Source organism: Rhinichthys klamathensis, unplaced genomic scaffold, assembly GCF_029890125.1.
Source record: "Rhinichthys klamathensis goyatoka isolate OS25496 unplaced genomic scaffold, OSU_Roscu_1.1 h1tg000243l_1, whole genome shotgun sequence".
Classification (NCBI taxonomy): Eukaryota; Metazoa; Chordata; class Actinopteri; order Cypriniformes; family Leuciscidae; genus Rhinichthys; species Rhinichthys klamathensis.
The window spans coordinates 505,786-522,153 of NW_026606765.1; the positions used below are offsets into that span (position 1 = coordinate 505,786).

The 16,368-nt window shown below is 41.1% G+C and overlaps 1 protein-coding gene across 3 annotated transcripts in view; it reads left to right on the forward strand.

The window, feature by feature from the left end:
* Window positions 1-5,866, forward strand: part of rcbtb2 (regulator of chromosome condensation (RCC1) and BTB (POZ) domain containing protein 2) — a 33,945-nt gene extending 28,079 nt beyond the window's left edge. For 2 of the 3 annotated variants that reach the window (XM_056265957.1, XM_056265959.1), the window contains 3 exons: window positions 1,376-1,515; window positions 1,913-2,043; window positions 5,360-5,866. In XM_056265957.1, coding sequence (XP_056121932.1) covers window positions 1,376-1,515; window positions 1,913-2,043; window positions 5,360-5,500 — 412 coding nt within the window. In that variant the 3' untranslated portion in view covers window positions 5,501-5,866. Of the gene's footprint in view, window positions 1-1,375; window positions 1,516-1,912; window positions 2,044-5,302 lie in introns of all 3 variants that reach the window. The other variant, XM_056265958.1, reaches the window with a different exon arrangement.
* Window positions 5,867-16,368: the final 10,502 nt, after the last annotated feature.

The following is a 16,368-nucleotide window of genomic DNA, read 5'->3' on the forward strand; positions in this document are numbered from 1 at the left end:
TAGGATTAAAGCGTATAATACTACGGTAACGCATTGCTGCCACATACATATTATTTTTCCACTCAATTATGTCGTAATAACGAGATGCTATGTCGTTAAAACGACATATTTTCTTGGCCTTATAAGGACATTTGTAGTCATGTAGAAAATATACCTTTATCCACATAACATGTACAGCCTATAGCCTATCACGCCTTTATCATACATCTGCGTTCAAAAAGCTGAAGCAAACAGAAGCTTCCCCTATCAGAGGCGAACCTACACTGACTGGGGGCCCCGGGCAAAATTAATCAGCGAGGCCCTTTTTTAAAATATATTTTATATAGGCCTAAAAGTTTTTTTTTCTTTCATATAATATATTAATATATAATTTTTGTTTTTGTTAATAGGCTATATCTTCATTACCTAGAGATATAATTAAACAAAGAGTAGTCAAAACACATCTAACAGAACATAGCCTAAGTTGTTTATTTTTGACAACATTGTGCTCTTATTTTTTGTTTTTTTATTAACGAAATAGGCTATTCGTTTTTATAACAGAAGATACAATACAATACAAACATCTTCAAGATACAGCCTACAATCTTCACATGGATAACGGATTGTCACCTTAAAAACAGTCCTTGTGGTGGAATAAGCAATGCTATATAGAAATATATGGTTAGCATCTTAATTTAAACTTTATTTTATTAGTTAATTAACTAATTATGCTAACTCAGTAATTTGTATCCAACTCTTTACATTTATTAAAGGGATAGTTCACCCCAAAATGTAAATTCTGTCAGTAATTACTCTCCCTCATGTTGTTCCAACCCCGTAAGACTTTCGTTCATCTTCGGGACACAAATTAAGATATTTTTGATTAAATCTGAGAGCTGGATCACTCCTCCATAGGCTTCAAAAGGGATCGAAACTTGCCGGCCCAGAAAAGTTAAAGACATCGTTAAATTAGTCCGAGTGACTACAGTGGCTCAATCTTTAAGTTTATCAAGCGACAAGAATACTTTTTGTGTGCAAAAAAACAAACAAAAATAACGACTTTATTCAACTATTCATTTCCTTCTCTGTGGGCCTCGAGATAGTCACGTAGTGTAACAGCGCAGCGCTTCTGTGTTGTACGTCACACGTAGACTCACTATTGGCCGACGCTGGTCATGTGTGTGATGCGTGTGACGTACAACACAGAAGCGTTGCGCTGTTACACTACGTGAACTATCTCGAGGCCCACAGAGAAGGAAATGAATAGTTGAATAAAGTCGTTATTTTTGTTTTTTTTTGCGCACAAAAAGTATTCTCGTCGCTTGATGAACTTAAGGTTGAGCCATAAAATAAATCGCATTAATTAAAAAAAGGCATTTTGTGGTTGTGTTGATAGGTGTGAGCATTTCCGAGCACTGCTGAACGAGACCGATGAAGAGACCATAGAGATTCATCAGTTCTCTTATCTGGTGTATCGCGCATTCCTGGAATACCTGTATACTGATACCATCAACCTCCCACCTGAGGACGCTATTGGTAAAACACCCCTTCATGCTGACGGCCATATCACACACTGAACTCAATTGGCTTTATGCCACAGCTTCACTACTTCCTGAACTTCAGCCAGCCCTTTGTTTCCTGTCTGTCATTATTGGACAAACTGATTAATCCAGGTTTTCCTGGCCTCAGTAACAATAATCAGGCACACCTGGATTAATCAGTTTGTCCAATAATGACAGACAGGAAACAAAGGGCTGGCTGAAGTTCAGGAAGTAGTGAAGCTGTGCATAAAGCCTATTGAGCACAGATATATACTGTTTAAAATGGTTTTAGATGGAGTCCAGCATGTCACGCTGAAAGACTCGTGTGCTGAAATGTCTAAGTGATGATGTTGTTTGGTCTTTATGATCCTGTGATGGTTTGCATTGTAAAGGTCTGCTGGATTTGGCCACATACTACCGTGAGAGTCGTCTGAAAAGACTGTGCCAGGAGACCATCAAGAGAGGCATCGCAGAGGACAACGCTGTAACACTGCTCTCGGCCGCTGTCAAGTATGAAGCACGGGTGAGACTCGATCATTCAGCCATATATCCATCCACTTACATACAGGTCCTGTTCCAAACGTCAGTGATTAACATTAGGATGATGCTAAGCTAGCAACTCAATACTCAAAGATAGCTCATGTGAAGTACACAGTAGACTCAACTTGCATATTTGCTACGCTAACGACGTGGTACACTAATAATTACAAATACAAAGAACACAGATATTGGTTGAATGGCTCACATGAAGTGCAGAAAGGATTTGACTAACAATAATTGATTCAGCAGAGTTTGATGTTAGCATATTACTGCTTGTTTGGTTTTTACAATCACTAGGACCCAGTTTTCTCAGTTTCCCAGGCAATTTTTCCAAACTCTTCACAGTTTCTCATAACCAACTTTCATCTTGGCACAGCAGTTCATTTTACATTCAAAAAGCACTACCATATAACACATAATTCATGTCTCAAATCAACCCATTCTTCTGTGACACTAGCAAAGTTTTTCACCCAATAAACACAATGTCACTCATTAAACAACAACCTAAAAACACTAACAAACAAACTTTATAAAACAAGAATCACACTCTCAACTGTTTATGAACTGCAGTTTAAGTTACATGGTCCGTGTTTATATTGCAGTTATTGATGTATTACGAATCTAAAAAATAAAAAAAATATATTGCAATATGGTATTACTGTAAAAATGTAGCAAACTGCTGTCTTTCAGCTTTGTATTATGTTAGGTTTTGAACTCAAGTTTAACAGTTTTGAAAAGAGTATGCAAGCATGTGCAAAGTTGCCTGTAGTTATATAGTTTATTTTCTTACTTAGACGTAATGTAATTAGAAAGATGAAGTCATTCAAAGCATTTCGTGCCCAAACAATGGTAAATGATCCATGCTGTTGTGCTAACTGTGTGAAGAGCTTTGAAAATGTGTCCTAGCGATTGTAAAAAAACTTAAAGCTGATGACTTAAAACACTAATGAGAAATAAATACGTAAACGCAAATATTGTTGGAAATGGCTAATACGAAGCGCAAAAAAGACTCAACTAACATTCACAGTTGATTCAGCAGAGTTTGATGTTAGCATATTGCTAAGCTAACAATACAATACTCTAGGGTTGCCACCCGTCCCATAAAATATGGGATTGTCCCATATTTAACGGTTAAATGATGCGTCCCGTATCAAATCAATGTTTGACCCTTATTTTGCCACACATAAGTTCAAAGGCTGGGTTCATAAAACATCCTAAAATTCAAACTATTTTCTTCTTATTTTTAAACTTCAATTTTCAGAGAGCACAAAACGACTATGGGGTGTTTTTCATTTAGTGAATCTTCGGCAAGAATCTTCATAAAATCAGATGACGCCATTAATGTAATTTTCTTCTTAAAGTTGCTATATGCAGAATTCAGAAACGCTTGTTATTAGCAACACCGGTGGCCATTAAATGAACTGCAGCCGGCAACTTATTGCTCGTGCTCACAAAACGTAGAGAGAAGTTCCCTATATACTCCCGGCGAAGTTCTTTTTCATTCTTTGCTTAGAAGTAAAAAGAAGTTGGAAACACCTTTATACCTCATATACTGTTAACGAACATCCAGGTGGCGTTCACGCTGCGATCAAGATTTAGATGAATATGTAAATATGCTGCACACTTTCCTCTCAATAACAAAATAAACACGGGAAAAATGGGAGCAATTAGAAAACAGCAGTTAAGAAAGCATCTGATCGTAGCAATAATGATATGTTTGCAGCAGCTCTGCGATTCACCGGCATCATGTCGACATATGAGGTCATTAAAATTACACTGTTATGATAGTTTAAGTATATTTGAGGCTATAGACTAGATCTGTCTGTGAGACTATAGTTTGAATGAATCTCTTTTCTTTGCATGACACATTGACATTACAGTACAGAATGGCTCTTTCATTGTTATCCTGAACATTGTATAAGCATTAGAAGTGTCACTGAACGGAGCAGAGGCTCGTGGGAGCATGTAGACGTCACATCCTTTTGATTTGCCTGGCAAAAACGTCCCGAGTCCTTCACATAAAAATCTGTCTCCAGGCTTGCAAAGAGAACCTAGGAAGTCAGGGAAGGTTTTGTTTTTTTAAGATTCGTTAAAAGCAGGTCAAACATTGTCAATAAAAAAAAGCGATTAATACATGAAAAATCGTACATATAGCCCCTTTAAGGGAAAAAATGTCCCAAAAATGTATTCTCTCATCATTTACACACCCTCATCCCATCCCCATCAAAACTACTGTCAGGATTTACTAAAGACAGACGTGAAATTTATTTGAGGAGAGATTTTAAATGAATCGGTGATTCAGTGATTAACTAAGGTTTGCGCTCGTCAATTTACTGGTATTATTTATCGCCCAAAAAAGCATGTCTTGAACCAGATGCTAATTTGCGCTGCTCTTGGTAGAGAGATGGATATTATCCGGCTGCGTCTTTTTCAGTTGATCACGCGCTGAACTTTCCACTCCCATCTGCACTTTTTTGTAATTACGCTCTCACGTAATTCTGTCCCTATATGTTCGGAGCTTACGTTAAAGTTATGCGCAATACTTCCAATAGCTTGTTTTCATATGACGTCACGCCACTGCGTTGGCATGGCACGAAATGCAAATGGAGGGCAGGAAGTGATTTGCTGTATTTAGAAAGCACTATAACAAAGGAGGAGCCGAATGGGAAAATGCCCTTGTGTGCAGTGATCATTTCGTCAAAGGTGAGTTAATACAACCTAAGTGGCTATGTTTGTGTAACGTTTACGAACTTTGTAAAGTCAAAGTATGTCAGTACGACAATGTAGTTGCTGATATCTACCGCCTCGATGGCAGGAAAATCTTTCAATTCAGTTGAAAATCGCTCCTCTTCATAACGTAAGGATCACGTCCAACATATGTTTGATTTTTTGTTTCTTTCTTTCTTTTGTAATAGCGTCTAAAGTAGTACAGTACGGACTTTCCTCCATCTCGTCCATTGCGCTCTTCACTCCCTGCCCTCCATCTGAATTTCGCGCGTCATCACGTGACTGAAACCCAGCTATTCCAGGCGGAAATTCAGGCCCTGAAAAGATCAATACAATATTCCCATGTAAAATACCACGACACTAAGCTGTATCGTCCCCCTCCCCCATAATAACTATACCTAAAGTTAGCTCACCTATGATGTCTACAAATATTGTCTAGGTAGACAGCTCACTAGGTTTTGGAACAGAGCCCTAAACATGTACATATATTTGCGGTTTCATATATTATTCTGTAGGTCTTTGGTGGTGGTTCTCTTTCTCATTGAATCAGTCCGTCCGCTCTTCATGTGCAGGATCTGGAAGAGTTCTGTTTCAAGTTTTGCGTTAACCACCTGACGGCCATCACTCAGACGCAGGCCTTCGCCGACATGGACCACGATCTGCTGAAGAATTTTATCAGCAAAGCCAGCCGCTACGGGGCCTTCAAAAACTGAGAGAGCTGGAGTCTAGGCTGGTCTTCTGCTCGGGCTCTGCTGCATCCAGGCATGTCCTCTCAAATGCCTCGGATCTGGAGAGAGTTAAGCCAAATTCCGGTGGTTTGAGCGTGAAGAAGTGGGAAGCCACTGCACTGGTTGTCTTCTGGGTCCCAGTGCCTTTAAATTACATCCCCATCTTAAGCCCTACATAAGCGGAAGAATTCAAGACGTAGTGTCTCTGGATTCAAAGGGATGAGACGAGTTTAAATAGATTGTAATGGAATAGCTAAACAAACAAACACCTCTGAGGTGCTTTACGAGCAAGGGAAGCAAAAGGGAAGAACCATCTCATGTTGGAAAGTGTTGATGGAGAAAGAGTTGCTTTTCTGTATTTTGGGTCGAGGTTACCAAATCCATCTCTTATTGTCATGATGGCCTTTATAAAGCAGGCCAACAGCTGAACCTCCTGCAGGGTTTCAACGATAAAGCTGTGTCATAGGATATCATAATTTCATTTCTTTTTCTGGCATTAGAAGTAACTTAACACAGTAATATGTCATATAAGAGCGGTATAGCGTATATTTTTTAATTTAGTATCAACTTTGGCACCAATTTCATTTACAGATCCAACTAATGTCATTTATGTTGTTTTTTACTGACAGTAATGTTACTTTTGATATCTTTGCACTCTTCCTGTGTAACAGTGTTATTTCGAATAGGTCAATGTCCGAAAGGTCAATGTCTGTGTTTCTGTGCAGTCATATTTTTACAAGCACTAACACGAGGGAATCTCGTAAAATCTGTCAAGAAAATGACCAAACTTACAAAAAAATATATACTGCATAAAGAAAAGATGATATTTAAAATTCATTTTCCCCCAATTCTGATGGATTTCTCTAATTTGGAGTGAAATGTGAGCTGGACATTTCTCCATAGCATTCACACATCTTGCACTGCTATTGTTGGGAAACGGTGCCGTCTGGTGGTGGTGATGCAAATCTAATCATGTGCCCATATTCCTGTTAAAGAATTGACTTTCCGTTGACAGCTAAAGATTTTCTTGTATCCACAGTGAATCCAAACTCCTTTCAGATATTTTTTATCATCACTCGTCATAGCATCAGCCAATCAACCTAATCTTGAAATAGCACTTGCAACAGCAAGCATATGTTTAAATCCAAGGGTTTACAGGAAGTTAAGAGGTGTTAGTCAAGCAAGGTCAATCAGAGAGCTCTTTCACTCCATGTGTTCTTGATGGTCAGTTGTTACAGTCTGTTAATATTTGTTTACACACAGTCAGGGGTTTCTGTTCTGTTGTGGATGCATGATTTCCTTCTTTTGTAACCCCTTCACTGAGGGTCAGGACTGCTAACCCTGCCCGATTGCCAAGAGAGGGTCTGTTAAATGTTCCCCAGTTGAACAATCTCTGTTTTAAGATGATACCAAACTGCTTGTTTTCCTTTAAGCAAATATCATACAGCACTTTGAATATTTAAATAAATGTCCTTTGTTGATACTGATGTGCTACATAACTGTTTTGGAAAAGGTCTAATTATAAATATAATATTGTAATACAAATATTTTACTTGTTTCTTTTTTCCCTTTTTTTTTAATAAGGTATAATATATTAATTAATTTGGCATTACAGTACATATATAATTTATTTAAATACATTTTATGTTTTTATTGAACACACTTTGACTAAAGTCCCGTTCACACCAAGGGCATTAATAAAATGACAACTATAAAGTTTTAAAGGTAGAGTATGTTTTTTGACTGAACTAAAGCATACAAAATTACAAATACCATAATATGATTGCAGATATTTAAGAAACATGCTAAGTTCAAATACTTGTTTCTCCGTAAAACAATGCTACAGCCAGTTATTCTACTGTGAAATGTGCATTTCTGTGTTGAATGTCTGTTTTTGTTTTGGTCTGTTTGATCCCGCCCACTGTTAATTTACCCAATTGTATTTCGACACCCGGGTTGGCAGTTCATGGAAAACAAAGCATATTCCAGCCATGGAAGCCAGCAAACAAACTGGGTCAGAGATCACAGATTCTACCCGACCTAAAAAGCCTCTGCAATAAAAACATTGCAAATACAGTATACATTAGCTGATCAAATAACAGTGTAACTGTGCGTTCACACCGGACGCGAAAAGCGCGTCAAATTCGTGTCTACCGCGTCTAGTTTGACGCTTGACCACTTTGTGTTAATTCCCGCGTCAAGAGTGAAACTGACGCGCGTAAAAACAAAAGTTTGAAGCGGAATTTACGCGCGTCGGATTCGAAACCGGTTGGCGGCCATCTTTTTGATTTTGATCGAGCATTCATCGGGAGAGTCACTGCTCTGTATTTGCTCTGGAGAGCAGAACAGCGGCGTAGGGATCATCGTCGCCGTATTTGTGTCCTCCAGACCCTTCAGAGGCGAACCCAGTTTGGCGAGTTTCACCATTTGCTCGCTCCAGGAGCTGCGCCTGGATGACGGCCGCTTTCAGCGGTACTTCCGCCTGTCCCGCGTCCAGTTTGATGACCTGTTGTCCGCATCGGAGCAAAGATCACCCTCGCCCTCACCCACCTAATATCAAAAAAAAATTTGTGTTGATGATAAATGGAGCCAGCCTCCAAAAGTGATTAACCTGTCCTGTGATTTTTTCTCTCTCACACAACACTGTCCAGACACGAACTTATGCACTATAGTATGTTGGTTGTCTTTACATTATGATAATATTTCATATAATCTAGATATGGAATAAATAGCATTCAATACAAAATGAATGTCTCATATATTGAAATCAAATCATATATTGAAATATTTGCTTTGTTGTGCATTAGAACCACACCAGGCATTTAGTCATATTACAAAATAATTTACAGAAGCATCCAGATACTTCACCACGTGACAGCAGCAAGCAGCTAGGCTCCTGATTGGTTAACGCGACGCAAATAAATGCAGAAGTTCAGATTTTTTAACTCGGGCGGCAGACGCGAATTCGCGTCAAAAGCGTGAAAGCACAAATAGCACTAACTAAATCATTCGCGCTTAGCGCGCCAGACGCTTAATTCGCGCGAACTTGACGCGCGAACGAGGCGTATTCGCGTCTATCGCGCCGCAGGAATTTTTTGCGCGCGTAACGCGTCTTTGCGTTTTTGACTGCAGTACCCATTTCCACCACTAGCTGTCAACATTACATACTGCACCAAGGGGCTCTTGCTTCAGTACTAGTCTTTAACACGCGCTGTGGCAGCGCTGAGCTACCGGACCTAGTTGAACACTAGGGGTTGAGGAGAGAAAAGCGGCAGCAGAGCTGGCACTATTGCTGTATCATTAGGGCTGGGAATCGCTGGGTACTTCACGATACGATACGATATGCGATACATTGTTCACGATACCGATAATATCACGATATGGCGATACTGCGATAATCGACATATTATCAGTAATAACTCACAATATATCATGTTTTAAGAAATACAATTTTTTTTTTAATTAGGAAAATTAATCTCCATTTATTTTTTGAGATGAAACACAATAACAAAAACAACTTGTGTCTTATCAGTTGCAACAAAACAGTCACAGACACTATTTTAGTGTAACATTGCTGCAATCAGTAGTAATAAAAATGTTTACGCCGGGGTGTGTCGGCTTCGAGCCAGCACCAACCACGGCTTTCTCACAGAGCTCCGGGTGATGCCGCGTGAGGTGTCTGTACATGTGGTCGTGTTTCCCGTTTTGCGGATTTTTGCAAAGCCAGACATCCCAAGTCTCCCGGAAGTTCCGGGAGTCTCCCGCATAATGATAGCGTCTCCCTGATGCCCGCAAATTAGTTCAAATCTCCCGGAATCTAGAGCGCGCATGCGAGACAGAACAGCCTACTGCGCGCATAACATACATAGCATGGCAGAGAGGGAGAGAGCGAGAGACTTTGCGTGTGTGCCTCATGAAAGCTAGTCAAATCCAGTCAACTCGGATAATGAATAGAGCGTTTTATAACGGCTTTTAAGATCGATACTTGGCAAGAGCGCATCGAGAATCGATCGCGGGAGTAAATATCGTGAGATATCGCCATATCGATATTTTGGCGCACCCCTATGTATCATAGTAATGCTGAGTTACCGAACCTGGTTGAACGTCGTGCCTGAACGACAAGAAAGTAGCGGCTCAGTTTGTGCTTTATTTATCACAGGACTTATCAATATTATTCCAAGCAGTAATGTCAGGAGTAATTATAGATTGGGAGAACCCATGTGAAAGGTGGGATCACATCAAAATAAAGCCCAGTTCCTCTCGCTAATAAGGGGGTATGCTGTATGGTTGAGTGGGAGAAGCCTGTGATAGTTCAACACACTCTCTGAATGAACCATGATTAGTCAATCATCCAGATCATTCAGTGCGCAAACTCCTCTCATTTTAGAAGGGAAAGAGCTGCGTTCACACACTCCAAGAACGTACACACTCATAGGGACTGCAAAGAGTTACGCTGTGCCTATGAAGCAATCTCAGGAACAGCGGTGATGAGGACTATCTTAATATAGAAGCAGGTACTCTCCAGATGTACAAGATTAGACCTCTGACCAACCTGTGAGAGGATCTGTTTCAGCACGATCAGCGGACAGGGAGCGTTCTGATAATGCACTCGTAATGCTGGGGCGTTTTAGAGTTTGCACAGGCAGTCAGTCTTACACCGTTGAAACGGGGCAACCTGTGCTTTTTATATGGAGCCCGCCACTTAAAGGCAAGAGGCCAGAGAAAATAATTCTTACAGACCTTATTCGCAAACACTGTAAGTAGCTAACCGCGGCCATATTGTTGACATGACATCTGTCCTGTTGCCCCTAGCCGCGCAGATTTGAGTTGAGGGGAGTAGTAGCCTAATGGCTTCATCTCGTCGGTATCAAGACAAGAAAAGATCAGCTTGATTGGTGTGGACCAACATCAAATAGACCCAATAGCATTAAGTAAAGATCCGTCCTTATTGCCAGCCGTAACTTATCCGGATATTTATAACTATCTCGTTCATACAGTATCCGTAAACAAACGCACTGCAAACGCAGCATATAAAGCACTATAGCGCGTCCTGCTTCTGTACCGTATATGCACCGCACACGCATTGCACACGGATTATGTGTGAAACCTGTGGTAAATGATGGGAATAGACTTTTCTGTGGGGAGTTGGCTGAAAGTTTAGCCTATTTATCCTTGCTAGCCTCTCCTGCACTGGCACTCTGTCTCCTTCTCTTCACGTTTTCTGACAGTCGGTAACTTATCGCATAAAAACTAACTCCGGGGTTCTTATTGCTGTTGTTAGAACAGCCGTGTATTACACAACAAACCACCACGCTGTTTAAAAAAAAAAATACAGTGATAATACCATGGATAATACCGACGCTGCCTCGCTTGTCAATTGACAGACTGACAGTTGCCGTGGTTTCTATGTCAACAATATGGCCGCCGAAAACATTGATGACGCAGATCGAATAACATCTATAGGATTCAGAAGTACCTTCTGTCTTCCAGCTTTGTCGCACTGCACAGTGGAACAACCATAGCACTAAGACAACTAGTGATCTCAGTGACCGCAATAGGCAGGGAAACCGAGAGGAGTAAGATAGCGGGTAGACTTTATCCTGTACGTTCCTCATGTCGGGAATGAATGGCATTTCAGCCACGAGCTCTCTGGTTTTCTAGCTGGCTCAGACTCTATGCAAAAGAGTCGCACAGTGCTAGGCAGAGGGAGAGCATTAAACCGCGGCATAGCCTACGATTTTCATAGGAAGGCTATGAGCGGCGACATCGCCAGTATAGTATACGCAATGGCTAGGGTAAGCAGCAACACAAATCTATAAGAAAAAAACAGACAGTGTTTATCTTAGAAAGGCAATGAACAGCCGCCGCGTATAGGCTTATATAGTGGTCAGAGTAAGCAACACATCCACTGGCTGGCTGCAAACAAGTGTGGGTATCTGCAGGGTTGGAGTAATGCCGAAAGGTAGGGGCATGTAGAAAGGTCTTTATCGTTAGTCGTGAAAGCTGTCTGTCAGGGTGTGGGGTTGGGTAAGGGGTTAATTTATGTTGTAGCAAGTGTAGCCCATTACTCAGACCTGCAGCTATCCCTGTCTCGCTGCAAAAAGACAACAGAAAGTCTGGCACTGAGAAGCGAAAAGGCCCCAGATGAATCCCGTGCATCACTTTTAGGTATGTTCACAAACATGTGAAATTTTATATTTTTGGCTATTGAAGTTAATAGGTGAGATTATTTAAACGTGTTTAACGCCGTTAATAATTTGACTATACCTGAATATATTTAAAATTATTTTAATGTTCTATGCATTGCGTTTTGAACCATGGTACATTTTTTTTGAGATATCACGATTCCTCGATTAAATTTGAGTGCTTGATTTAAAAAAATAATTCTCGATTGCAATTTACCTGTGTCAATTACCTGGAAAAATACCGGAAGTGGCGCATTCCATAGACGAGAATCCATGAACCGTATTATTAGACCTTTTTCTAAGGTTGCATGATATATTAGAACAATTTAAAAATCATAATATAGCATAGCATATTGCTATCATTTATGATCCTATGCTAACACAGGAGATTGGAGTGGTGCAGGTATGACGTCACATTGTAAGCCAACCGGCAGTTAGCATCACGCTGGTTCCCTCGACAAAAACCCAATAGGATTTTCCCATAGAGCTTGTTTTAGTGATAATCCAAAAGCCTGTTATCAACAAAAGTTTATGATACTTGCACGTTTTGTCCATCAAGATAATTATCACAGATGAACACAGCTTTTCTTGCCAAATACAGTCGCTGTAAAAGGCTAAAGGTAACTTTAGGCTATAAACAAACTACACCACGGTCCCGGCCACGACTTCAGCGTCACCATCACTGAGCTTCCGACAACTCTTTCAGATTTATCAAGAACATTTTCCCTGAACGTTTGAGTTAGAATCGTTTATAAGAGCACAATTATAAGAATAACGATGCTGTAAAAGCGGACTGAGTTTATCTGTTCGGTGTGATGACGTTTAATCTCCTCGACAGCCTCTGTAGTCACATTTAGCCATTTGCTAGCAACTGCCTAACCACTGTGTAACCGCTTCAAAAAATCACAAGTGTACCCCAATACTGGTGTATTTTATGTTGTAGAATAAAACATGAAAGTGTCTTGAGCTTGTGTTAACCACAGACCTTATTTCAGCCATTTAACCAAAAACCCATTCCAAAAACTCATTGACTTCGGGACGAAGGAACCGGAAGTGCTAAAATGCTAACTCGCTTCTGCATTACAAAGTGATGTCATACCTGCACCACTCTATAGATCAATATGCAAATTGTTGTTCACCGCGATTTCAAAATAAAAGTTCAAACCCACGCTCATGTTTGCATGTTTTGATGTCCACATGTTCTTGTTCAAGAAATGTCTGTAGTGGCTGTAGCATTTCTATCGCAAAGAAGTGGCCAAATATTAAAGATTTTTTAATTAAATCTTATTTGGCCAATATTAAACAAGGATTTGATCATGCTGTAAAGTGTAATAACATCAATCACCAGGCCGTTGGCGCCCTCTGCAGGCATTTGTTATAAGTCACGTACACAAGATGATTTTTTATATTATGTATATTACATTATGTATTTTAACATTGTATTGTTGTTCAATAAAACCATAAAATGACTTGCTTTTGATACGTTCTTTGAACCAATTATTATATTAGGCTGTTTATATTAGGGCCCAAAATGGCGGCTTCCGCGTGGGCGTGGCCCAATCAGAAGACGCACAGTTTGTGTCCTTGACAGGTCTTGCGCAGATCAAATGAGGCATTTTCATTTGCAGAAGGGGAAATCTGTGCAGCATATTCCATTATGGTAAATGGACTGCATTTATACAGCGCTTTCACAGACCCAATGGCCACCAAAGCGCTTTACATTTTGCCTCACATTCACCCACTCATTCATACACAGCTGGGGTTAGGTGTCTTTCTCATGGACACCTCGAGACTTGGTCAGGTGGAACCAAGGATTGAACCATCAACCTTCTGGTTTGTAGACAACCTACATGAACCACTGAGCCACAGCCGCCCCAATTTATCATCTTTTGGCGATGAGCCAATGGCGAAGGCTTGAGTTTTTGAATGAATGCGAAAGATTCAGAGGAAATGCTGTTCGGCGCCGCATTATAGGGGACGTTCCTATGGAAAACCAAATACACCAAAAGTGGGACGAAACTGCGGTGTTACAGAGTTTGCAACTCAACACAGCAGGAAAGATGTGTTTGCTACAAGAGGGTAATCCACCAGCCGGAAACTGAAGTCTCCCCGAGGGCCGCCATTGGCTAGCAAGCCTTCACCTGCTGTTACCATTCCATTGACTCCCATTAATTTTGGCGTCACTTTGACAGCGAATAACTTTACATCTGAGTCGTTTAAAGACTCCATTTGTCCATTGTTTATTTCTAAAGAAACACGACAATGTATAAAAGGCTCCATTATTTTGTATCTTATACGTTATGGCCCCGTAGAAGCACTTTTTGTAAAAATAGGCTAACGATTGCATCATAACACGCGACTCTCTGTCGCACAGTAGAGAAAAATTTCCGTATTGACAGAAGTAGAAGCTTGCGCGCAATCGGGTGGACGTGGAGGCATAAAGTCCAGGGAGAAGCCCATAGAGAGTCATAAAGTTGATCCTGCTACTGCTCATGAACAGCTAATACTCACGATCTCCGGCTCTGCAAGATTCGGAAGGGAATGATTCAGATTCCTCTTGGCACAGCTACTAGAAGACGTACAACTGTCAGACAGGTTGCTCACGTCACATATACGTCGTCCAGCTCAGTGTGAGTCTGCGCAGTCGCTCAGCCATCAGGAAGTGAGTGCTTCTAATTGACTTCACTTTTCTCTGTTGAAATCTATGGGGTCGCTGTGTCCATTTCTTTTACTGTCTGTGGTTTGCTGGCACCACCCAATGGACAGCACAGCGCAAACATCATACAAAACTGGCTCCGCCCATAACTCGTCTCATTGGTCAGTGCGGAGCCGGAAAAGCAATGATGTTGATGCCTTTGTAAAACTTAAGGAATGTAAAATTGTAATTAAAAATTAAACAACATACTCGTCAACTCACCATGCAGCGATGCAGCGGAAATGAAAACTTTCCCACATCATTACTGTTAAGCAATAAGACAGATTGTGGGTGATACGTGTAGCTCCGCCCCATTTGCCATGCTGTTCACGCCATGTTCTCCGTTACATAGATAAACATAGAAACCAAACATATTAGTGTATGTTTCTTTGTGTCGCTATACGTAAGCGTCCGCCATTCGAATGTCCAAAACACCGATACACATGACACTCAAGACCAAGTTCTGCACCCGTAGTTAGACGCATGAATATCTACACTCACCGGCCACTTTATTAGGTACACCTGTCCAACTGCTCGTTAACACTTAATTTCTAAGCAGCCAATCACATGGCGGCAACTCAGTGCATTTAGGCATGTAGACATGGTCAAGACAATCTCCTGCAGTTCAAACCAAGCATCAGTATGGGGAAGAAAGTTGATTTGAGTGACTTTGAACGTGGCATGATTGTTGGTGCCAGAAGGGCTGGTCTGAGTATTTCAGAAACTGCTAATCTACTGGGATTTTCACGCACAACCATCTCTAGGGTTTACAGAGAATGGTCCGAAAAAGAAAAAACATCCAGTGAGCAGCAGTTCTGTGGGCGGAAATGCCTTGTTGATGCCAGAGGTCAGAGGAGAATGGCCAGACTGGTTCGAGCTGATAGAAGGGCAACAGTGACTGAAATAACCACTCGTTACAACCGAGGTATGCAGCAAAGCATTTGTGAAGACACAACACGCACAACCTTGAGGCGGATGGGCTACAACAGCAGAAGACTCCACCGGGTACCACTCATCTCCACTACAAATAGGAAAAAGAGGCTACAATTTGCAAGAGCTCACCAAAATTGAACAGTTGAAGACTGGAAAAATGTTGCCTGGTCTGATGAGTCTCGATTTCTGTTGAGACATTCAGATGTTACAGTCAGAATTTGGCGTAAACAGAATGAGAACATGGAACCATCATGCCTTGTTACCACTGTGCAGGCTGGTGGTGGTGGTGTAATGGTGTGGGGGATGTTTTCCTGGCACACTTTAGGCCCCTTAGTGCCAATTGGGCATCGTTTAAATGCCACGGCCTACCTGAGCATTGTTTCTGACCATGTCCATCCCTTTATGGCCACCATGTACCCATCCTCTGATGGCTACTTCCACCATGTCACAAAGCTCTAATCATTTCAAATTGGTTTCTTGAACATGACAATGAGTTCACTGTACTAAAATGGCCTCCACAGTCACCAGATCTCAACCCAATAGAGCATCTTTGGGATGTGGTGGAACGGGAGATTCGCATCATGGATGTGCAGCCGACAAATCTGCGGCAACTGTGTGATGCCATCATGTCAATATGGACCAAACTCCCTGAGGAATGCTTCCAGCACCTTGTTGAATCTATGCCACGAAGAATTGAGGCAGTTCTGAAGGCAAAAGGGGGTCCAACCCGTTACTAGCATGGGGTACCTAATAAAGTGGCCGGTGAGTGTATATCTGCAATAGACTTCAACGGGACAATAAAAAGTTACCACAGTATAAAAACCTGTAATATTGAGTTGATACATATAAAAACACAAACCAACACATTCTCATTCTCACCAGTGAAAGGTTAGACCCAGAAGCTATGCAATGTCGTGGCATCATTGATTCTCACTGTGAGTGACGACACGCGGACCGTTCCAAAAACACATCTTCCCTGCGCTGCCATACACGAGTTCTGTAACACTGCGAGGTTTTGACACACACACTTGGTGTGTTGG